The sequence below is a fragment of the Anopheles funestus genome, chromosome 3RL (assembly GCF_943734845.2).
Source record: "Anopheles funestus chromosome 3RL, idAnoFuneDA-416_04, whole genome shotgun sequence".
NCBI classification, from domain to species: Eukaryota; Metazoa; Arthropoda; class Insecta; order Diptera; family Culicidae; genus Anopheles; species Anopheles funestus.
Genome location: NC_064599.1, coordinates 34,194,203 through 34,219,369, shown reverse-complemented (window position 1 = coordinate 34,219,369; position 25,167 = coordinate 34,194,203). Strand labels below are relative to the sequence as shown.

Below are 25,167 nucleotides of genomic sequence, written 5' to 3'. Positions count from 1 at the left end.
TGGTCGTTTGGCAGTGTTCCAACTTCTTCCGTACAGCGTTGACTGACAGCTTTGGTCACTGCTAGAGAAAATTCCTTTCGGATTAGTACACCTTCGGGAGTTGGATGCTACTACAACCAAGCAAAAGAAAAAATGCTTTTTCAACATTTTGTACCGGTCCTATCGGAGTTTTTATTTCTTTTGCCTCTAAATCTGAAGCTTCACACAAACTTCCTTTCGGTTCGACCTGAGCCAAACGACCCCTGGTGGCCTATAATATTATCATGTGCCATGAATTATTCAACAGTCCTCTGTTTTGACTCCTCGGACTTCCCTGGCCGTCCGGGGAAGGCGGAATAAAGCAGCAACGCACCCGTGCGTATGTGTGCAGAATCGGAACCGGATATGTGTAATCAGGGAAGCGTCGGATATACTCCGATGACTCCTGGATTGTTGCTGGATATGGTGGTGTCCTTGTTGAAATTCCTAACCAACATATGTCCACCGGCAAGTTCCGCAAAGCTTGGGTGTGGCCGGCTACCCGATTGCATTAGTTGTCGCGCGCATCAAAAAGGACACTACTACTGTGCACACAAGGATGGAAAAACTGCAACTGACACAGATGAAGAGTACAATCAAGAGTGAGAGAAAGAATGAGAGCGAGCGCAAAAGGATACAATTGGAATAAATAATTTAAAAAAAGAAATCAAGTAGGCGATGAAATGGAAAAAAACACATAAACGTTATGTCGAAGGACGCGCACGTTTGGAGACCACATTCACCTCACCGCTCCATTTTCCCACTCCACACACAGGGGTGAATAAAAAATGTGATTGCAATTTTATGTGCGTATTTGTGCGCTTTGCTTTTGTTGCGCTTCGCATCGATCTAAATGTGCCCACCATTGCCTTCATCACGATTCTTATCGCACTGCCGCACTGGTGTGTTTGCGTTTACTCAACGCAAAACTAACCGAAAACCCAAAAAAAAGCAACAAGCCGGCAACAATTTCCATCTCTCTCCATATCGATTTTCCCGCTATTTCGAAACCCAGCAAACGGAAGCAACATGTACCCCCTTTCTCGCTCTTCCGATTTTCCACCCATTCCCCGCAGAATGGTATTCCGGCATCATCACCATCATCATCACCCAGGCATGTTGATATGGACGTCCACTCAATATTCTGTTTCTTCTTTTCCACACTTTGCACGTGCAGTACCTACTACATATCACCGCACGGTTGCTACGTACTAATTTGAGTGGTTTGAATATTTATCACGACAAGTGACTTTGGCTTTTTGCGCGATGTCTTAGCAGGCCATGAGGAAGAGTACGACGGACACAGTGATCCACTTGTTCCGCTCATTTGTCAGCATGTCTTTCCCGGTTGGAGTGACCAACTGTAACGATGACACATGAATTAATACCCCGGGAATGTATGACTCACCGGAAGTCCCGGATATGAAACAAATCCAGGTCGTGAATTAGATGCTGGTTGGGAAATGCTTAAAAGTTCATTACAAAACCGATCGATACTGAGCTTTTCACAGTGAGCTTTTCCGCGAGGCGTTAAACATTTGTCTATTTCATCTTGTTAAGAAGTAATGGTAGAGCCTTTTTTCCATTAGGATATCGAGTCGCCATCAGGATATGTAGGTCGCTCATCAGGACTTAGAATTTGCTCATGGTTCTAAGGTTTCTTTTACTTTCTTTTAAAAGTGCAATAATGTCTTTCACTAGTCTTAGGCATCGCAGACTATTTCAATCTATCTGTCTTATCAATGATTAATATATTTCGTGCCTCTTTCTGATTGTGATATCTCAAAGTCCTGACGATACCATTGAAGTATATTTTATTTTAAAGCTTGTCATGCTTTGAAGAGGTAGTGGATTCACCATCGTTAATAAAAATGTGTTTTTTTTATTTCAATTTATTTGCCGTGTCTCCTCGGGTTCATGAGACACTCCGCTCCAGAGTTACAGAACGAAGAGCGAAGTAGAATCGCTTTAACTCTAATAGCGACATCCAACAAACAAACCAGAATATCGGGAAAACGATCTCGAAATCCTCTCAAAAGTTTTTGGTTTTTGGTTTAAAGTTGTTGGTAATAACTCATAAAAGATTTAAGTTTAAATGTTTAAATTGTACACGGGTGTTTTACGTCATTTTATTTAATAATATTCCTTTATCCAGCCCAATTAAAGTTGAAGCCCAAAGTTGTTCAATTAAGGCCAACAAATTAATTGTTGTACCCGTAAAACGGCAGAAAAAAACAATTCCATTTTGTTAAATATTTATGGCTATTAAAAAAATCCTAAAATCCCCTTATTTATGCATCCAGATTGTAATATGTTTTTGATATTGATTACTGATGATCTTAAAGCGATTTAAGTTGGCAAAATGAGGCTCTAATGTAATTCAAATTGCTTACTGTTCTCTTCAGATATTTGTTGTTGTTAAGAAATAATCATAAAAAAATAAAATAAAAATAATTGAAACTATCGCCTAATTCAAACAGTACATTATACAACCTTTTTTCTACATGTTTAAACGTTACAGAATGAAGGAAAATAACTACACGACATACACATTAGTGTTTGATTACTTCCGTAAAAGAAAAAAAAGAAACCGATTTCTCCTATTAAACGTTCAAATAAGCATTTAAGGTATTTTCCACCAACCAAAATACTGTGCCACGTGCCGTGCATACATTGGGTACGGGGTAAGAATGCAAACAGCAGGAGATGTCGGAGCAGGAACATCACAAAAGTTGATCCTTTCCGGTGAGCTTGATAGATAAGCAACAATTCCGGTCGTTCGGTTTTCTGTTTGGTCAGTTGATTTTGTTACAAACTTTTTTTTAGTCGATTTCTTCCCTTTCCCATACACACATTGATAGCAAACCCAGTGCCTGGAACCGTTAGAGTATGGTCGAAATTTTGGATAAGTTTGTTCATGTTTTTTTCTTTGTTTTATTTTAAGATAAGAAAACGAAATGTTTCAACGACATGTTTCCATGCATTTTCAATGAACCGGAAACTGGCATGAACATCATAACCGTTCCGGTGTATTAAAAAACCATTAAATTTACGTCCTGATATGATTTGTGTTTCTTAAAGCGTAAGTTATCTAAACATCTCACCCCCGATCATGACTCCACAGCTAAAAGTAGAACGAAAAAAAAACAATTGGATAACAGCAAAGCATTAAACAGCATGGAATGATTGGAATTTCAATATCAATGCAAACACATACCACCCTATTCGGGACAGTTTCGTTTCACTTCTTATCAACCCCGGTTAACAATTTCTTCTTGTTTCACTTTAAACAATCATTCTTCTATTTCTGTTTCCGCTGCAGGAAAGGTTCGATTGCCAATGGGATGCAGGAAGTGCAAGTATTGACGCACCGAGGGAATGCAAACATCAACCTGCAATCGGAAGGAAATTGAATTAAAGAATGTAACACACAATGAAAAAAAGGCACACACGAACAGGAACAACACAACCGGATACATGATTTTGTACTTTACGAATCTATCAGGTTATTTACCGTTGGAGCCCGTAGAGAGAGAGAGAGCCCGTTTACTTAAATATGAATTTTCCCATTTTTCCTGTGTGTGTGTGAAGAGTACAAACGAGTGAAATGATTTAATACACATCCTTCTACTGGTCATTAACTTTCTTGGTGCCACCCAGTTGGTTGCAATGAAAAGAATGACCTGCATTTTATCAACACTCAACCCGACCGGAACGTGAGGACCTTCTTTTTTTGATGAATGGCATCGGTTTGCAACAAAACGTGCAACCCCTGTGTGTCTCGCCATCGTCCGCCTTGTGACTCATCCCACTGATGTAAGACTGCCAGCCGATGGCGACACTTAATTATGCGGAACGAATCCGAGAACAAGCGGTACACCTCAGGGAAGCATAGAATGGTCCACGCCGCATGTTCCAACATAGTTGTGACAGGCAGCAAAATATTTAACCGATCAAACAACGCGTAAGGGAAAAAGTGCAGCAAACTCTCCCTTGGTCCCTCCTCCTCACGGGAAGATTGTTTGTTTGTTTGTTTGTTTGTTTATTTATTTATTTATTGGCTCTGTTTGAATGACTCTCGCGTAGTTTACAGCTATTTACTGAGTGCATTTCTTTCTACCTACCTTTCGATACAATGCGGTTCCCTTTCTTTAATTGTACAAACATTTGCCAACATTCAACAAACAGTTACAGATTTTAATCGCGGCACGTGCTTTTGTATTTATGTACAAAATGTGTATAGTGTCGTACAGAAACGCTAAACAGAACAAAGAAATAATTATTCCTTCGTGTCAGGATTAGACGCTGATCGTTCCAAAGGGCAGTTTGTAATAGGAGCAGTGTTCAGGTTTACGGAGAAACGAAAAGGCTCTATTGCTGTGCTTTCACATATTTGTTTAATTTATCTCAACGCAGTACAAGAGTTCTTAAAGTGCAAGTGTGTTGTTTGGGTTCGTTTTGCGCAACTTTATTACTATATTCTTTAACAAAACAAACAAACTAAAAAAACATGACAAACCTAAACTAAAGTGTCATCATGAATGGGTAATACAAACAATAATTAACGCATTTCACTTACATCATTAATTGGTGTATATAATATATTGATCGTCGTAAAATATTTAACGTATGATAAATGACTATTAGAACTGCGTTTGCAAAAAAATGAAAGGAAGCTACTATTAAACGCAAAAAAGCAGGTTGCGCGGTGTATGAGTGAATGGAGCGTAACTCTGCCACAAATGGGATGGGATTTTTAGTTATTACAACAAAAGCGAAAAATAAACATTAAAAATCACAATTAGTCGCTGATCAATGGGGAATTATGGGGGACAACACGATGAAGGAATGAGGTAGCGTACTATGTTTTTTAAGCAGAAGGATTAGATAACCACACAGACACTACGCACGGCGCACGAAGAAAGGGCAAAACATGCTTATGACCCAGTCTCTAAGGTATATAAAGAAAAAGCTTAACCGTAACAGTTATTGTTAATGTGTTGTAACTTAAAGGTAAACTTTGCATTATGCGTACCGAAACGGGCAAGACACGTATTGCTTTAAGATGTTAAGCTTAAGGCGCAGGGTGGCAAATAAATGAAGCAAAAAAAAACGAAAGTCCTGCAATGTGTTATCTCTTTGTCTGAAATCGGTCGGTCGAGAGAGTGAAAAGCGATCAGCGAAAAAAAAAATTACGACGAATCAGATTTTGGGACGTAACCCATTGAAGAGAAGTCTGGACCAAACTACCAGACACGTAGAATTGTTGGAATTGGAACTGGAACATGAGGACTGGAACTTAACTTCAAACTTAGTTCCCATATGCCCAGAGGATCATTCCGTTATCTGGTATGGTATATTTCCAATAACTTTTCCATCAACTACCAGACAAAGATCGAACGTGATTGTGAATAGGACAAAAATTCTACCATCATTGCTACCAAGTCGTTCAATAAATGACAGCGTTTGTTAACTTCCCCATATTGTTCTTGCTTAAATATAGGGCTAAATATCCTGAGCATCTTCTGCTTCGCCAAGACCACGCGGTCTAAGACTTGTCTGGCATTAGAGGTTGCTCATCGTCGCTAGTCTTGTGTAAAGAACTCTAGCCTGATCCTCAACAGAATCAAGGAAGGTATCTCAGTATACATAACAACCTTCAGTTTAGAAAAATCAAATGTACTACATGGGAGTTTATTTCACAAAAGCATAAGTTAGCAAGAGAAAACGTCAAATCTCTACATGCACGGCGATTGAACAAATAGGCGACTTCCAAATAAACCTAGATGATCGCAGTTATACATACAACAAGCACAATATAGAAGATACCAAAATCTTTTGTATGTTCCTAGATCCAAAGTGTACTAAAAATGCTTAAGCATATTCCTGTGTTGATTAAAATGCTCATTCGAGAATGGCAATTTGTGAAACAAAAAATTTCAAATACAGAGAGCACAATGCAGAATAGGAACAATGGTACTACAATCCTGTATTTGATGTAGCAATGATACAGACACATCACACGATGATCAGTAGTGGACTTTTCATTTAGCACTTTTTACAAGGGACCAATCCTTACAGTGTCCCGAAATAGGCTCTCTTTTCTCTTCTTGGCTTAACGACCTCTAAGGTCATTTCTGACTTACTAGACTTATTTTTACCACGTTGCCGAACAGTCAGTCCTTGCTATGGAGGGACCGTCGGTATGAAATTCGATACCCGGGGTCCTGTCGTGTGGAACCGCCGGCCGTTCATCACATACACCACACGGGGGCTCCCATCGAATCTATTCGTCGTAATTTCCATCTCACATCGCTTCCGATTCTCCTGACTATGATACTCCCACACTGAAAGCTTAGCTGTCCTTTTGCGATCATTCTGCCCCGTCCATTTCTCATCAGTTCCCGTTTGCATCTATTTTCGGTAATGGGATTGAAAAAATTTAGTTCATCTACTAATCCAAATGTCCAAACACAATGTCAAAAGATGGTGCAAAACTGTACACATACATCTGCCATCCCCCGAACGACTGGGACGGGTATACGTGGCAGTTTCGTTTGGGGCCAACCTTATACGATCGAAAGAAGCACACGCATCATTTCCTATTTAACGGGGTAGCGTTGCAAAAATCGACTACAAGTCTATGTTTACACAGTGGAAGTTGGAATGAGATAACAATGATATTCTCACTCATCGGCAGAGACAATCTCCCGATCGCACCTGATTCGTTGCAAGGTCGGATATCTTCTATACACATTTTATAGCCTACCGGTGGAATTAAAAGTACCAGATTAATCGCAATCAGTCCACAAAAGAGCGTAGCTTTGTATCGTTTCTTCTTATTTTACGCTCACAAAGTAAACATTAGACATAACTGATCCTTACGTGGATGAAATGCACATAAATCCAGTGTAAGTAGAGGTTGGTTCTTTAAATAAATAAACATTAAGCACTATACACTAAGAGGGGGGCGGTAGGAGAATGGGCATGTTTTTCGTGTGCTGTAAAATTATTAAGATTTGCTACTAAAAGTCTAAGTTTGGCAAGGGCTAAAAATCGAGCCTCTCACACTTATACATTAAAACACACAAAACACACACATATATATAACATACATTATATGCATAAACACATACGCACATACACACGATTACGCATGTGTTTGCGGATGGAGAATACGCTTTAAATGGAAAAAAGAAGATCACAATAATGAAAGACACCGAACTTTGAGATCCACCAAAACTTGTCGCCAGTAAGGGGTTCAGGAAAAGATGAGAATAGGACAGAATTGTACGCAAGGCCTCACTAACAGTGGGTAGAAGGACCACCAGTTACTACCAGTTTTCTCTTTCTCTTTTTTGCTGTCGCTTTAAATTTTGTTAAGAAAAAAAGAAAAAAAAAGATCGCGATTGTCATTTAATCTCAACAAAATCCCATCATCTATATGTTAGCTTACAAAACAAAACAAAAAATCATTAAAAACATATTCTTAGCAGTAAAAGCGAACTGGAGCGGGGTGGAAAAAGTGTTTAAAAATGAAATAATTCATAAAGGATAGGATAATAAAACATATCGTTAAAACCATAACCCCCGGCATTACTACCAAGTAATGTATCATGTTGTTCGTAGCAAAGAGAAGTAAAAAAAATGCCAGAGCATCGCCCCAACAGGATAAAAACCTAAAATTATACAGTCAACGAAACTTATACTCCTATGTTCACCACCCACATTATTTGCCTGGATCGGGTTAAAAACACACACGCACAATGCCCTCTCTGCGTGAAGCAGATGGTTCTTAAAAAAGGGAAGTGAAATTGCACTACCACTAGCGGCTGCAGAAGAAGATTTCCTTGAAGCAGCTTAAATTAAAAAATAAAACGGAAAAGTCGAAAACCTGCATACACGATGAGTACTGAATTGTCCTAGAAAGTCCGTAATTTGTCTGCCGTCTTGGTGAAGCTTAAATTCGTACGCGTAGAAAAAAATCAAACAAACAGTAATAACGCATCTAGCGAATGGGTTTGTGGGGAAGGCATAAAATAAGGCGTTAGAGCAACCATCAAAACGGGAAAAGCTTTGAAACGGCGGCCAACAGTTCTATCCTGTTCTACTCGTTTTCCGACGACTCATGATCCGGATGCTGCCGTTCCTGATGGATTTTATCCAACCGCCTCAGCTTCGGTGGTAAAGTCGTCTCGCTCGGTTCGGTTAATTTACGTACAACCGTACCTCCGGGCTTTTCTCGAACCGACAGTGGCATCTTACGTTCGTGCATCTGTTTAAAGGAAAAACAAAAATCACACACACATTAATATTCCCGTTTTGAAGAGTACGCCTTGCTTCCAACAAAGACAACGTACCGTCGGGCTTTGGCCAGGGCTCAATGGGAAGGTGAGCTTGCGTACGTTCGGTGAGTCCTTCAGCGAGCTAATCTTGTTCGTGGTCGATACGTACAGATTGATACCGGAGCTGATCTGGCGCGGTGATTTTTGTATGTTGCGCGCGTGCGACTTGGGCGTTGGAGAGAGGAATAATGATTCCTGCGACTAATGAATAAAGAAAAAAACAAACAGTGAACCGATTGATAACACACAACAATTAAAAAAAAGCACAAAAAATCCATATCAACACTCTTACCACGTCTGTGTTGTAATACTGCAAAGCAAACTGGTGCACTGTCACGACGTAGATGTCGTTGTAGAACTTGATTATATCACCATAAACTTCCCGATCGTACTGTACCGACGTGCCTGCCATTTCCGTCACCGGATACCGTCCGTTTTCGTTTGCCGCCTCTCCGTTCGTGCCATTATTGCTGGCGTCCCCATTCCTACCATCCGCTGCTCCCTTTGGCTCTTTCTGCTCCTCCAAGGGTGGTGTGTTTTCATGACGTATGAACACACTTCGATAGATCGAACTGTTTGCCTGTGGCTGACTGTGGTAGCAGTGCATTATCTGCTTGAACGTGTTCGGCAACTTCTTGATGCGCACCGTCACGAAGATTGCACACATCAGCAGCTGATCCAGATGGCGATCGCGCATCAGATCCTTCGAGCGTTTCGTGATCGTAAACTCAAGTATTGTCCAGATCAGTTTTTGGATCACTTCCGAATCGATGCAGAGATTCTGGCAGAGATTGCACAGCCGATCATACGCGACCTGGTACATCTGGTAAAGCAGATTCAAACACGAAGGCACAATTAACCACCAGTGTACGTAGTAGTGTACGGATCAATGTACTGTGGACTTACCTTGCGGAAGAAAAAGTTCAACCGGCGCGTTTCAATCGAAGGTGGATGATGATTGTTGCTGCTGCGCTGAGGAGAACTAAAGGGTGAGATCGGCTTTGAGTCATTGCTTCCGTTGCTGATGTAACCTGCATGAAGATTTAGAAAAAAGGATACTTTAGCCATATATTCATACAAAATAACGATCCTTTGTGGTTGATTGCCGATGATGATGAGGTTCACACCTTTTGTTAGGATATTATATTGATAAATGAAATGTTTTCATTAAATAGGAAGATTTATAAGCGGGTTGTTAGTAAGAGTAAATTGTTTCCCTATATGAGGTAAACTCGTGTACAAAGCAGATGATAGCTAAGAGCTCTAGCAAAACGGCGAGAAGATTGTCAATATGATTTCCTTTTGAAAGATAAGAAAGTAACACTTTCATCTAAAGGGTAAAACCATAGTTTTACTGTCCTGACATGCTAGTTAGGTTAACTTCTAATCGTACCTAATCTGTAAGCATATAAACCAATTGGCCTTTTAGCCTTCGCGGTTAAAAAAATGTAGCTGAAATGTAGATGTGTTAATCAAGGCGAACCAACAGTCAAACACAAGCATTACTAGATAAAAACAGTTTGTTCGCTGTAGTCATTCACTGCACGTAAGATGATCGAATGGAAACACCTGAATGCACAACGAGAAGTAGAATGGTACAACAGATTAGGGCGAAAGACCATAGAAAAGCAAGCGAAAGATGATTTGCTGCACTAGAGTGACGGGATGAAGCGTGAATTCATTGACACGGGATGCTCGATTGCGCGCAAACAAACCTAGCACATTGGCCATTTCGGACGACCCGGTAGATGGTCCAGTTCCTGATCCAGCTGCAACAGCACCAGAACCGCTACTGGCGGACGTAGTGGACAACTCGGTCGTGGACGAAGCTGGTACTGCCGGTGGTATTTTTGATGGTGTCGCGGGTGGATCAAAAAATAGCTTTTTTTTAGCCGAATCTGGATGCGGTGCTGGACGCCCGGTAGTTGAAGTTACCGCCGATGATGAAGGACCGGCGGTGGAACCTGCAACACCGGTTGAACTGCCGCCTAAAGTAATGGGTACAGATAATGGTTATTTTGGGTGTGTCTAAAAATTATCCAACTGGATGACAGGAACGAACGACATTAATTATAAAACACTTTTCTCATTCGACATTTGCCAGCGTCAGAATTATAATTCTTTTAGTATGTCTCCTATAGTTTCGCAGCTTATTCCTAAGCCTTGGTTTTGCATTGGAGCGTTACATTATTTAACTACGCTTAACTTACCACGTGTACCGTTCGGTGTGTTGGGTACGGAATCACCCTTTAGCGGCGTTACTCCCGCTATTTCTGCCCTCTGCTCAACCTCCTTGTTGGCCGGAATTTGATAATTTTCCTTCTCCATCTTTTCCCACAACACCGAGGAACTCTTCCAACTGATCGAATCGACAATTTGCTCTTCAATCTGCAAGGAAAGGTTCAGTACACAATTTTAGTTACATTACACTGTGAATGTACGATCATCCATTGCACGCATGTCATACCCTTCGCAGATGGTTCACAATGTCCGATGTGAATATTTCACTGTTCGATGATACCGTCACTTCGATGATGTGAAAGAATTGAAACGGTTCCATACCGAACACATCCAATATCCAGGGAAAATTGTTCTGCTCCTGGCGTAGGAAGAAAATAACTTCCGCCGCACACACGATTAGCGTTTCGTTGAATATGTTGTTCGTGCACAGATCAAAGATCGCTTTCGACACCGTCATCGTGGGTCGCTTCTTCAACTCCCACGGTATAATGTTTTCCAGCAGCTGATAGTACAGTGCCTCAATCGCATCGAACCGGCTCTCCGCCGACCGTGTATTCCAGCCTTCCTTTGCAGTGAGCTTCTCCACAAACTTTGTCCTCATCCGTACAACGTGCTCCAGTACGGTAACGAGCGGACTGGGCGTACAGTTTTCCATCAGTATGAGAAAAGTGCCGCGCGGTTTACCCTGATGGTGTCCCTGGATTTTCTTCATCAACTGTGTGAGCGTACCGCGCACAACGAACGGACTGTTCGTTGACAGTTCCGATCCGCTGGTACCGGTTACGAAGCTTCGACCAGCCTCGTAACCGATCCGATTGACGCTCAATGCACCAACGCCTCTGGTCGACTTGATGCTAAGTGGTGTACGTGGATGGCCTGCAAATTGGAGGCTCCAGCGATTCCTTTGACTCGTCGGCGAGGTACGGCTGCTCAGTGCAATTCGCTCGTCCAGCATTCCGTACCGCAGGATGCAACGTTCGTAGCGACGGTTAAGCGATTTCAGATTTTCCTCGAAATTGAGCACCGACACGAGACCCATAAAGGTTACTGTATCACCGTTAGTAACCCGTAAACCTCGCAGATCATTCGCATCCAGCATTGCCGATAGTGAGGGCAAAAATATGGACAGGTTCGTTTCGTTAACGCTCTCGCTCGATGTCGGATACTCATTGCACAGCTGCTCACGTACGTTCACCCTCATAGCTGCTTCGGCCGCAGCAGTCGTTCCGTCCACCGAGCTGCTGCCACCCTCCAGCAGCACCTTCGGATTGATCAGATCCATACGACCTTCGGCGACCACATTGCGATAGATGAGATCCAACACGCACACGCACAGATCCATCGCGGTGGCAAGATCATGCCGCTGCTCATTGTGCTCTTCCTTTACGGTAAGAAACAGCAGCCAACCCAACTCGCGCAGCTTATTGTACGAGCAGGGATTCGGTTTCGATTTCTTGTTACGCTTCGGTTCATCCGGTACGATATTAGCTTCGTTGAAGATGCGTGGAAAATCCTCACAGAACGCGGTGTACGTCGTGATCGAGACGGAAAACCCGTGGTGCAAATTATCGACCGCCGTCAGCAGACGGGCGGGCAGTGAACGAATCTCGGACCACTGTTTCATCTTGGAGAAGAAATCCTGGATCCTGTTCCGGGGAAAAGGAAACGTGGATTGTAAATTTTTAAATACATGGACACATCGATTAAGACAAAAAGAAAAAACACACAATACCTTATATTGCACTGTGTCAGCAAGTTTGTAATGTTCACACCATTGCCCTGTATGTAGTGATCCGGATGACCAACAGCTGGAAGCTCCTGGAGACATGCGACATATAGAGCGCAGCACATCCAATGCGTTGGTTCTCCCTGTAAAGAGCAAAGAGGCATTGGTTTGTTAGCTTTAGGAAAGTTAAATCATTAAACATAAAAGAAGCGCTTTCTCCTTGACCATCTCTGGTACTGCAACACCGCCTGCCAGTGACATGAAATGAATCATAATTCTTCCCTTTGAACCACACCAAAAGCGATGCAGTTTGTTTACACATTATGAATGAATAAATTGTTTTTCCCTTCATACAATAATGTCTGCTTTTATGTCTGTGCCTGGAACATCCCATACACTTCCCCTTTATGCCACTTGTGATCGATCTTAACGATTATTTAACCACTTCTGCAAAAACCTGCCTCCGACCCATCGCAAGTCCTCGCGAGATGATTGAGATCGGCATCAATTACGCTCGTGTGCTTGGTAAATATTCATTAGCCGATTTTGCTTACACTTGCCTTTCCACACTTGCCGTTCCAATGTGGGGTTGGGCATTACATCGCAAAAAAAATGGTGGAATAATTAAATCTGGATACGATAGTAACTATAGCTCTGCGAAAAAGAATGTCAACGAGCGGATCGAGAAGAATATAGGATGCCCCGGGAAAGAACAAAAGCTTCAAATACAGTTATTATACTGAGCACGTATTCGTTAGCGAAATCCGATCAGGTGGGACTTTCTACACGTTCTATATTGTGAGTCTTTACGCCTAAATGTATGCCATTCGCAGATCATGAATGTCAGTAATTGTTGTTCAAAGAAATAAGAGTAATTTTAGCTGCTGTAACAGTTTTAGATTAATTATTATCAGCAGAACGAGATGCGTTACTGATAAAGTGAACTTCTCTTTAAAGATAGTATTTAGTCTTCAGTAACTACCAAATAAAAGCAAAATATAATGGCAACTGATCGTTTCTAACACAAACAAGGTTCCAAAATTTTCAAATCCAATTCAGGTACTTTGAAATTCACCTTTCTCTCCCACCTTGCCGTAATGATAAAAGGGCATGGTACACAACGCATCCACTTTAAATGGAATCCTGCGTCCGGAAACAGCTGTTTACTGCCGGCTAAATGCGACCGGCAGTACGAAAATGAAAATCGAAACGAAACATGAAAGAAAAACGAAGACAAGCTCAAGTCCGTTCGTGCTTTTTTTTCTTCTTTCCCTTTTTTTTTGCTCATTCGATCCACTGCATACTTGCGCATTTTCCCGCCACAAAACTATACACGAATATCATTCGGCCAGCTGTTGTGCCGCTTTGTGACGAACGCGCCAACATACCGGAACGCGTCACACCATAAAACCCCGTTCTCGAATGATGTTGGTGACCTCCTTCTTTTTTGGCCGAGGTTCGCGAAACATAGAAGCAGCTCCGAACAAGCGCAAAACAAACGTACTTTGAAGCTGCATTCGAATACACTCACACAAACCTCTGCTTTCTAGCTGGTTGGCACTTAGAGTCAGTCAGAAGAGAAGGAAAAGCAAATTTCGTGAAACCCCGCCCGTCTTCACATATACGCGATCATGTCGCAATCGTTTCAAAAGTCACCGCAAACGCACGATGCGCACGTTTTGGTGTGGGGTGGTAGGGAAGTTGGGGATGAATAAATAGCACACATTTATTCTGCCACTGTAGAATGGCGCGAAAAACGATACGGTTTTGATTTACATTTACACCACACGAGGTGCACAGCAGCAGCACCACATATTGCAGGTACGTCGTGATCGTACAATGCGCCGGAAGGATCATCTAGCGTACGGTGCATTCGGGTGAAAGATGCACCGAAAGTGCACGTGCAGCTATTGTGAAGCAAAAACTGGAAGCAAACATACAGGATATCTGACACTTTTGACCCTTGAAACACCCTGCAATATCCTAATCTTCCTTTCGCTATGCTTCTTGACTGTTTAAGGTGAAATAAGGGACCTGTTTTGCCAGGGTTCAACCGTGTTTGAAAAAGATCCTTTTCTACCTTACTCAGGATACTCGTCTAGTTTAAGGTATTGTCGGGTGAAAAGGTCACCGAAAGGTAAAAGGCTTTCGTTTTAAGGATACTTCGAGGATTTAAAAATAAAAAGGATAGTTTTGGTTCTTTAACGGTTCTTTAACGGCAAATTGTTTTCATTTTTTTTTTCTATAATAAATACCATAAGTATTTAACAGATTTATAAAACACAGGATTTCCCTGTGACCCGAGATCGATTAAATTTCTTATTAAGAAGACTTGTGAAAATTTGATAATTATTCGCAAAACATGATAAAAAAAACATTGATTCGCAAAAAAAATTATTGACATTTCTTAAAACAGATAAAAGTTAATTAGCAAAAAAAATATGCTAATAAAAAATATCACAAATTAATTGCACAAATCTTGCATTTTAGTGATGATTACCAGAAACGGAAATTAATATTGGATATTACTATTAAATTTTGAGTAATTCACTGAACCACGTAACTAACACCTAGCCAAAACTAATTCCAAAAAAAATCTAATCTAACGTCTACAAATCTAAAAACTAATTCCAAGAAATCCATGCCCACGCTTGACTATTGAGTGACTTGATTACTCAATAGACCTTAGGGATCGTATTATGCGTCATGATCGACCTTTGATCTGGCATCTGTTGGATTTTGCTTTAACAGTTATTGTGGTTGTTTTATCATTTGGAAACCCCTGTAATATAGTTCTATATAATAAGCATCATATATCATCATCACTTCAACCGATCGCGATCATTCGTATTTTTGACGTATTTTCATTCCTTTGCTTGTACCTTATTTCTTCGATTTTTTTTTTTGTTTTTTCTATTTTGAAAGATCATTTTCTTGCTCGTTACAGTGAAGACCGATGTGAAAATGAAATAAAAAAACCGCCATGACATAGACCCATTTTTTTCGGCAAGCTTTGGTTGACTGCACACACGAAACAACTGCGAGATGGAATTTTTGGCCAGTTTGCGAAAATAATCCAACAACACATTCCAAAATTGCTCTCCTCCAGTGGGAATCGCAACACCAAAAAAGTAACCTAAAAGAAGAACTAGACAATTATTAATAGTGCAACATCATGTTGTGGGTTGGGATTGGGAGGAAGGAAGGCGAAACACAAGGAAAGCATTATAATTACACATTAAGAATGCTGAAGGAACGACATTGAAATTAGTGATTGCAACCGGAATCACAAACACACACTAATGCTTTGAAGAAGAAGAAAAAAACACCCTTGTGGGGGCAATGTGCTCAATTTAATGCATCAACTGGTCACTACCAACTCTCTCGGTCGGTCGGTCGGTCGGTCGGTCGGTCGATTGCAAGTCAATCTCGCTAAAGCGGCGAACAATTGTGAACCAGAAGACACGAAAAACGCAACGCAGGGTCACGGTAAAGTTCAGCTTAGTGCCGGGAGAGGCAAGCAAACGGTGAAAAGAAGCGTTCGATTAATCGTCGAAAAATAGACACGCGCATATGGACTCCGACACAGAGCCATGTGCGAATGTTGTGCGCCGCTAACGCCGGTCTTAATCTGCGTGCTGATGATGCTGGTGCATTTTTCTCCCATGCACCGATCTGTGGACGCCAATCGGTGTTGATGCTATCGGAAAAGGTAGAACTAGACACCCATCCACATTTGCCAATCGGATTGATTGCTTGGCACGAGCGCGCGAGCACAAACACACTGTTCGTGTGCCGTGTGGAACTGTTATCGTGGTTTTAGTGTTGACTTAAGGCAACCCGTCCCGGAATAAAAGAATACGGCATAGGTACAATGTGAAAGCGTGTTACTCACGCGTTGCAATGTGCCGCTGCAACATGCAAGCACAGAATTTCGCTGGTTTTGGCATGTTTTTTCCGTTTCAGTTAGTGTTTCAAATGACCTAGCAACAGTACTACATGGTGATGTACTTTGTTTATGTCATAAAACTCAAACCAGTTTTTATTTCTCTTTGGAATCGATTTCCACCACATCTACCTATAAGTAGTAAAATAACATTGTACTTAGTTAAGTTCGAATCTTTCTCCCTTGTATTTGATAACGGCCCGTATACACTTTTGGAAGTCATTGCAATCCACACGCACATTCAAAGGTGCCTCCAGAGTAAATGACGCGCGTTTTCAGCATCAAATGTGATCAGACTTCTCTGTAGGTAGATAGCGAATTTGTTACTTCTCAAAAACCGTACATACAAGATACTTCTTTTTATAACATTTGGCATCCCTTGCCGACCGGGCAATGTACATAGGGGAATACGTGTATCGACTTCTATGTTGCCACCTTGTATATGCAAAAGATCATCCACATATTCTTCTTTTAAGTGACACGATCTATACTCGATCACATGAATGTCATATAGTGCGTTATTTGCACACCTTAACCGGATAGTAATGGTGGGATCGCAACCGGATAGTAACCGATAACCGTTTGGTACGTGGGACAGGGCGAGATGAACATCCCAGACCAGATCATTGGGACTAGTCTCTAGCCGGATAACTAGACAATACGTATAACAGGTACTTCCGCATAAGTTATAAGTTTATTGATAAAATTCAACGGTTCAAGTACGTGGCTCCCTAGACATATTTATTACTGATAGCATCTGCTAGTGAAATCTCTAGCTGATCGTTGAATAATTCATCAAAATTATGTGCCTATCGCAAGAGGATCCCTCTGGCTGCTAAGTGGACCTGGAGCTGGAGATCTTCAAGCATATTTCGACAGCAGATCACTTTAATTCTTGCCTCTTGGTATAACTTTGTTCCTGGTTCGTAACGCACTTGGACCTGAAGTTGAAGTTCCCGTAGCTACTGTTCCTTCCAGTATTGTCTTTTGGTGCAGTTTTCTCTTCACGTCTAAAGCCGTGTATATTCCGCTGCGCATGCTCGCGTTCTATGCCGCTGATGCATCCCTCAGTATGCGCAGTTCTTACATTCGGTCACTTATCTACACTCTTCGTCGAACCTGCTCAGATCTCGTGTAGCACCGAAGGGGAGGGAATTGTAGCTTTACCAATGTCGATGATGTTCGGCTTTAGAGCGTTCTACCTTTAGCATTAACCAACTGATTGCAAGTTAAGTCTCATCAAACAGTCCCCCATCATTTAACGGTTTTGTTGACGGTTGCTTATTGGCCCGGAACTTACACCTCTCACCCGCTACTCTTCTTTGGTTTTGCACTCAAAAAACCTATGCGTGTTTATCAATTGATATTGAATGTATGTACCTTTGCCCACATACCGGCAATGGCAAACATCATGACGTCAACTACGTATTAAGCAAGGATGTGTGTGTGTGTGTAAAATTAAATAAGACAAAAGATATACTAGATGACACAATTAAACCATAAGAACGCCATATAAGGGCCGTAATTCGATAACCTATTAATCAAATATGTATACATGTGAAAGATTGATTTGTATTTTATAAAAAAAATTGTACTAACAGTTATGTTTTGTTAAAAAAAATGGACCATAAATAATAATCATCTCGTGATCGACTACGTATGATTATGTTTTTTTTTATGACCGCAGTTTGTAGAGAAAACTTTTTTATATACATAATTGAAAAAAAATTAAAATAAAAGCAAAAATATTTCATTTAAAAGAGAAAAAAAGCCCACATAATCGGAAGCAATTCGTATATTACGTAGAGTTTGCATTGGAATCGGTAAGTTGCGTGTTGTAGAATAATAATGGCTAGATAGGAAGGGATGACATCATGATCGCAAATCAATACCACATAAGGGCATGTTGCAAAAAAAAAAAAAAAGAAATTCCATTCATCTGAAAACGCACCCCCTACACGCTGATAATGATAGTTATCTGATAATTAGAACATTTAGAATAAAGATACGAGTAAAGATTGAACTGACAAACTATATCAATAAAATACTTAGAAAATATTAAGAAAAATCATGATGTCGATTATAGAGTAATGTATGTGAATGTAGAGTAATGATCAGTATGAGCAAAGACTTCCAATTTTCGGTAATGTTTTCCATAACCGTGCTGGGGCACTTGCGGTTACACTGAACAGTTTACAGTGGCATAGGGGACCCTTTCTTGCAACACGGTTAATGTAAAGCGTCCGGTGGTTGAGCACGTCAATTGTAGAAAAATAAGAATCAAATGTTCTACTGATAAAATTGATCGACGCAAGGGCGTAGAAAGATGTATCTTTTTACCTTTCGCAAATTGTGATAGATAAATCGAAATCACAAAGAAAGATTATCCACATGCTCAGCAGCACTTACCGTAAGATCGAACTGATCGCGAGCTGTTTCATACGAATCCCACGATAGCTTCTCCGTGTCGGCATCGATGTTGAGAGCACGGCAAATTTTCCGATGCATTTCCCGCACACCATTCACCGGGTTCGGTGCCGTTTCCTCGTTTGCCGACATGATGATGATGATGATGTGTGTATGTGTAAATTGCACGTTGATTATTCCTTGCGTTAGTTGAGGAATTTAATACGGGTTCTCTATTCTAATAGAAGCTTCTACTTCTTTGCCGAAACGATCGTTTGATCGTTTTTCTATTGGCAATTTTAGAACTATTTTCCGGCACAGTAAAATGCAGTCCTTCCGTGGCTGCTGGTGGCTGGTTTCGTAAAAAGTCACCGCTTGCTTATACACGCAAACACACACGCTTCAGCATCTGATCTCACACAATGTAACCGAATGACAGTAGCATCGCTAGCGCGGATACGCCAACCTAAATAACAAACACACTAGAGGGAAATTGTTCCTTGTTGCGCTAAACTATGTTCAGTTCTGTAATGTTTTTAGCAAGTTTCCCTATTGTTCTCTAATTCATAAACACTTGAAAGGCACCTTTCGGCCTTTGTTTGTCGCGATCGTCCCTTCACACTGGGAAGCAATTAAATTCTGCTGGTAATAATACCGTCCTCCGTGCAGGAAACCACCGATGCTAGCCCGAAATGTTCCAAGGGCACAACCTAAACCCGCAGGCACACGCACAGTATACACAAACGAATGGACGCTCCGGTGTGTGCACTTGATGTCACTGCAGTTATAGCTGCACCGTTGATCGGAAGGAGCTGATCTTGTCCCTGCGGCTGCTGCCATTCAAATGATTTGGCTGCTCCATCGATATCGTCCAAGAAAACTGTCGCCCATGAATGGCCGAACACCATACAGCCACCCAGCGGAAAGAAAGGGTGGCTTCATGTATCGTACGGTCGCCGCAGTTGAACGTTCGATGACAGCTGGGGGCGTGGAGGATGGGGACGATTGCGAATTGCGCGTCTTTTCGAAGGGTGTTTACGACCCCTTTCCGCAGCGGGCGCACGGATAATTCACACACAGATAAACCCCACCGGGCGGGCGCAAAATGTCGACAGCTTCCGCGGCAAATGGCGTTCTCACTTGGACCGTACCAGCGCGTACAGTACGGGGGCGAAATTAGCGAAGCCGGCACAGCGAACAACGAAATCCACCACAGTAGTTTTCTCCATTTTTTTTTCACGGAGCGCGCGAAAGCAAAAGCTTCACAAATGCTTGATCTTTTTTTTTAGCGCGCGACCAAACGAAATGACGGCTGAGAGTTGACAGCTGGCAGAGCGAGAGACCGCGGCTACACATAGCGGAAATGCTGCGTTTTGAATTTTGACAATTGACAATTTCCCAACTAACAAAACATTGCGTGAATCTACCGAAACGGATACACGACGATTTAAGTACATAAACGTGTAGAATCAGTCGTCATTTCTCACAAATCCGTTTCCCATATGCAATTCTGGACTTAGTAGACCCAGTCAGAATAGAGGAAAATTATTTTACTTATCAAAACCAATGATCAAAGAGATTTATTAGAGCAAAATGTTCGTTAAACAAGCATACCAGTTACACTAATCTTAAAAGATTGCTAGTTTGTCATTAAAGTCCTCTTATCACGAAATTTTAAACATATCAAGTCAAAAATCCTAATTGAAATGAAATTACAGTGGAACACCGATTATGCGTACTCATCTCACGCATGAGGCGTGCTCATCTCGGAAACTCAGTCAAGGCCGGATATGTGGATAACACGGATAACAGGTACATTTCTTTTTATTGATAAATATATGTGTATTATTGGGATTTAGGGATTGTGATGACCAACATAGTATGTTGTATAAATAATTATTTTTCTATAAAGACAAATATAATACAAATTGTTAATAGTTTTGTTCGTTGTCCAGGAACACTCCGATCATAATTAATAATTTCAATGGAAAAGGGGAGAGGGGGTCAACAACAAAATTCTACAGTCAAGTGTGAAATCTTTACAATCCCTGATTACTATGATAACGTATCAAAGGAAACATTCTAGCTTAAAAGATAAGACCACTTGTTAAAAGTTAGTAGAAAGACACGTTATTTTCACTTCAGTTGCGTGCAACATCTGTGCAATCAAATATCGATGCTTGTTGATCGTCTATTTATCAATCTTCACAAGTTCTTTTTGCGATAGATATAAATATTTTTTCTGCGGAATAGAAAGTTCTCAACGAACAGAAAAGTGAACACTCGTACTTCTAATAGGTAACGTTTCAAGCTTGTCTATAAATCCAATTCAAATAAAGTGCAGAATTTATAGAGCGAAAAAAAAATAAGCCACCTCACCATTTCTGCTCCATTTCAGAAAACCAATGGCAGAAAACAACGCACTCATAAAGCCTAGTGCATATGGTCTCAACTATGTTACCGACAATACGGTAAGCTTGCGAAAAGAGCGCATGGTCAACAATCGGTACTGCTCGGATGTAATATTTACCTTTGGTCGTAAGCATCAACCGATTTACGCCCATAAACTCTATCTAGCAACGGCTTCCGAGCGCTTTTACAACATGTTCTCTCAACTCCTTGATGATGAAGACGATAACAATGAACTGTTCTTGATTGACACCGATCCCGAAGTGTTTTTGATGGTGCTGCGGATCATATATGGTGCGAAGGTGGACATAAATGATGAAAACATTCGTGATATTTACGACTGTATGCAGGACTATCGATTAACTGAATTCACCCAACCGCTGAGTGATTTTCTAATAACTCAAATCTTTGATAATAGTGCTCTGACAATTCTCAAACAAAATGATTACTACAACTTGTTACCTGTTCATGAAAGGTGCATGCATTTCATACAAAATAACCCTTTACATTATTTTTCAAAACAACCCTTCTTGGCTTTAGAAGAGAGTTGTTTGGCAAAGATTTTTGCTTCGAAACAAATCAATTGCTCGTACGATCAGTTGAACAACGCACTTGAAAGATGGGAAAGAAGCAATTCAAAAACCAACACGAAACAGCTACGAAAGCTGATAAAAGACAATGTAAGACAATTCTATTCACATAAACTACCGATACTCGGTCAAATAGTAGCTGAAAGCCACCATTCTGGAAAAAGTCTCCCATTTAAACTTGAATCCATCCAAAAATTATAATTGCATGGTTTAGGGCTGTACATCAAATCTAAATCAGAGATCATCAGTATTTCCTTGGTGATTTGCAATGTCTATATGGATAAAGAACGATATCCATACCGTTTTGCTGATTATACTATTTCAAACACAAATATTAATACACTACAAATAGTGGACTTAATGTTTGAAGAAGTTTCACTGTACCCCAATCAAGAGTATAGTATTACGCTCTTGTTTAACTCACGGTGTGATAAGTACATGCTGCTCAATCAGCCATACTTTCTGCACGATCATATCAAATTCAGTTTTCCCGAACAAACTAAAGATGAAAAATACATACCCGTTGCCTATGTTTGGGGTAAATATCCGGATTGCGAAGTGAAAGGAACGGAGGGCACGGCAAAGTGCTGCTATTGGTAGTCAAATCGTTGAGTTAAATCGTAGTATCATCAATAGCATATAAAATGAAACTGTAAAACCTTGGTTTTTAACTCAGCTGTAGCATAAATAAATCCCAGAACTGTGAAATACGATCAACATGTCCGTTGAATGCTGTTTTATTAAAATTTATTCAAAACCTGTTTTACTAACACAATAAATGATAATAAAGCAACACCGAGCGAATGTGTACCGACTATTTATTACTCACTTTTGTACGTATGAATATATACCTGTTTATTTTATGCTTAAATTTGTAAAGAATAATAACTTTCCCCATTTATTTTTTAAGTGATATTTCTACCATTTTGGATATTTATTTAAAGTAGACAACTTGTTAAGTAAAATAGAGTGAAGTAAAGTGAAAAATTCAGTTTGGTCTAGTGGCGTTAATAAGAAAACGATAATAATTAACTTTTGCTGTAAGTTTAAGCTAAATTCATCTTATATGCTACACATAAATATTTCTTTAAAAAAAAAAATTATTTATGAAAAAGTCCAATATAAAAAACGACAAAATTAAAAGTTTGTTTCATCACGGCTACATGATGACGAACCCTGTAAACTTTACCGGTTCTACCTCACAAACACAACCACACTGTGTTCATACACGGTTGGAGATCTGTCAATCTTATTGTTCATTATTGGTTGCTCGTACAAACGTGATTTCGTGCTGACTCTTCTCAACCTGTTTGTTTTTTAGCTCTCGTCTCTCGTAGCGCGCGGACGTACCGTTCGCGTGTGTGTCGTCGGCTGTTCCGTTTCTATGTTCTAGGTTACTTAAAATGTTGGCAATCATGCAATAGGTGAATGTGTTTGCAAACAGTGAGTGAAAAATTGTTTAAACTTAACTAAAGTAAGTTTTATTGTGTGTACGTATGTGTGTGTGTTTTAGATTGTTACTAGACATACAATTATTTTAGCACCGTTTTGCTCATTACCGAACTCGAGTCGTCTTTGTGTTTGGGAGGGTTTTTCATGTGGGGTTAAAGTAAGCGGGAAAAAAGGTTACATCCCCCCAGCGATAAAGGTGGTTGCGTTAATTCCAGTTCTTTAGCATTAAGATTCCTACGAAGTGAAACAGTGTGCCATGTTTGAATCGGAATATAGTTCGGGGAGCATTTATGTGTTTCATTCAAATGCGAGCAAAGGAAAACAGCGCGATGTGGTGTTTTGTGAAGCTGTGGGGAAGGAAATAAAAACGGGCTCCATGAAGGCTGTGGTTTCTATCTCCCGAAAAAGTGCATCCGTGTACACACACATAGAAGCAAGAATAGGAAAAAACAGTACAGGTTCCAGGTGAGCAGAATGTGGTTGTGCACAAAAGTGGTTAAATGGTGGCATGCTGTTGGGTTCTATTTCTTTCCGTGCACCACAGTGCGCTGTTTTGTGTGTTACAGGTGGTGCGGTGCATACGTGTTACTGCGTTGCTAGGGGCCGAAATTTGATCACAGTCGTGCACGTTTTTTGTTTCCCAAAACGGTGAAGTGAACGGTGGTAGGCAGTGAAATCATTCATACCCCGGGAGAGTGAGCCCCACAATTATGGTTCAAGTTCGCGGGAATAAATAGCAGAGGAATTTCTGGGGGCTCCCCATCATCTTTGTGCACGGATAGTTCCCCGTTCCCCTTTTTGGTGAAAGAATGAAACGCGACAAAAGTGAGTCGTTACTAGGCGAGCGTGTTAGAGTGAGTGAGAACGCAAAAGGTGTGCTACTGGGTGACGACCCCCCTCCCTCTCCCTTTTTCTTCCTGTTTCCATCAACCCAGTTCCAGCCCCAAAGTGTCTTGGAATCGGAGGAATCTCGGAATCTTGTCGGAATCGAAGGTCTCAACGAAAGTGTGCGTAGCTGTGTGTGCACGCACACACGAATGGGCTCGAAACGGCAACCGTGATATTGTGAAAGGTGGTCGCATGTGTGTGCGTATTTTTTTTTTGCGTGTGTTGTTTTGTTCTACCGGTGGAGTCCCACCACCACCACCACCAACAGCAGCCTACCGTTTGTGTATGCCACCGCACGCGCCCAACATGTAACGCTGGGTGGTGGGGAGTTTGATGCTTCCGTTATCGTAAGGCGTGCGAGTGAGCTTCACCTCATCTCATCTGCAGTGAGCGGTTGCTCATCTCATCTCACACCGCTAGATTCCATCGATCTCTGCCCGCGGGTTTGTTTATCCGTTCATTAGCGTATGTCTTTGCCACCTTTTTTTTCCACCTTCCATCACGACCGCAAACGGCTCCTGCACTACCGGTCCCTCTCTCCCTCTCCAAATGCTTTTCCCCTTGCTCAAAAACGGTAAAAACCACTTTACGCGTGCGACGTCTTCTTGCGTATACGTCATGGTCGGTTCCGCTGGACCGAGAAACGAAGTAACATCATCTCCACCGGTGTTAGTGCAGCTGGGGTACTTCTCTTTCTAATTTAATGCATTTATTTTAGAAATTTTACGTACCAAGGCACACATCGGAACATCCAGTGTCCCGGTTCGGTGGTTCTTTACAGCTGTTCTATTTGCAGGTAAGTTAAAAATGTCATTGCAATGCTCCACCATCAGTTCTTGGGGGCTTTATGTGAAAAAAGCTTTCCAGAATATTTTAAATATTTTTACAACATAGATTTTCATCTTAATCATTGTATGTTACATTGTATTCTTTCCATCCTAATGTGTCACTTCCAACATGTTAAGTGAAATGTAAATGACATTTGGCAATAAAATATAGCAATCACTTAAGAAAAAACAATTATTTGTTTTATTACTTCATGTTTTGGGATTAATTTTTGTTCTTTCTTCATAATTAAAATTCTAAAAATCTGGTCACTCAAAATTAGCAAAAGCTTTTTTTCGATTAGCGAAGAAATAGTGTTCC

General features: G+C 40.9%; 2 protein-coding genes across 13 annotated transcripts in view; one reads left to right on the top strand and one right to left on the bottom strand.

Annotated features, from left to right (window-relative positions):
* Positions 1-4,593: 4,593 nt before the first annotated feature.
* LOC125771677 (retinoblastoma family protein-like) lies at positions 4,594-20,240 on the bottom strand. 2 transcript variants are annotated; one of them, XM_049442571.1, is made up of 9 exons: positions 18,686-20,240; positions 12,337-12,473; positions 10,831-12,250; positions 10,574-10,751; positions 10,079-10,351; positions 9,270-9,394; positions 8,656-9,186; positions 8,379-8,564; positions 4,594-8,293 (listed from the first exon to the last, which is right to left on the bottom strand). In XM_049442571.1, the coding sequence occupies exons 1-9, from the start codon at positions 18,833-18,835 to the stop codon at positions 8,126-8,128; spliced, it is 3,168 nt and encodes a 1,055-aa protein (XP_049298528.1). In that variant the 5' UTR covers positions 18,836-20,240; the 3' UTR covers positions 4,594-8,125. The 2 variants fall into 2 exon arrangements, with proteins under 2 accessions (XP_049298528.1, XP_049298529.1); XM_049442572.1 differs by lacking the exon at positions 10,079-10,351 and having other exon boundaries at positions 18,686-20,235.
* A 2,733-nt stretch (positions 20,241-22,973) lies between these two features.
* Positions 22,974-25,167, top strand: part of LOC125771665 (inositol 1,4,5-trisphosphate receptor) — a 35,859-nt gene continuing 33,665 nt past the window's right edge. For 4 of the 11 annotated variants that reach the window (XM_049442506.1, XM_049442505.1, XM_049442500.1 and 1 more), the window contains exon 1: positions 22,974-23,155. The gene's annotated coding sequence lies outside the window, so the exon portion shown is untranslated. Of the gene's footprint in view, positions 23,156-24,739; positions 24,818-25,167 lie in introns of all 11 variants that reach the window. The other 7 variants (XM_049442507.1, XM_049442504.1, XM_049442501.1 and 4 more) reach the window with 4 other exon arrangements.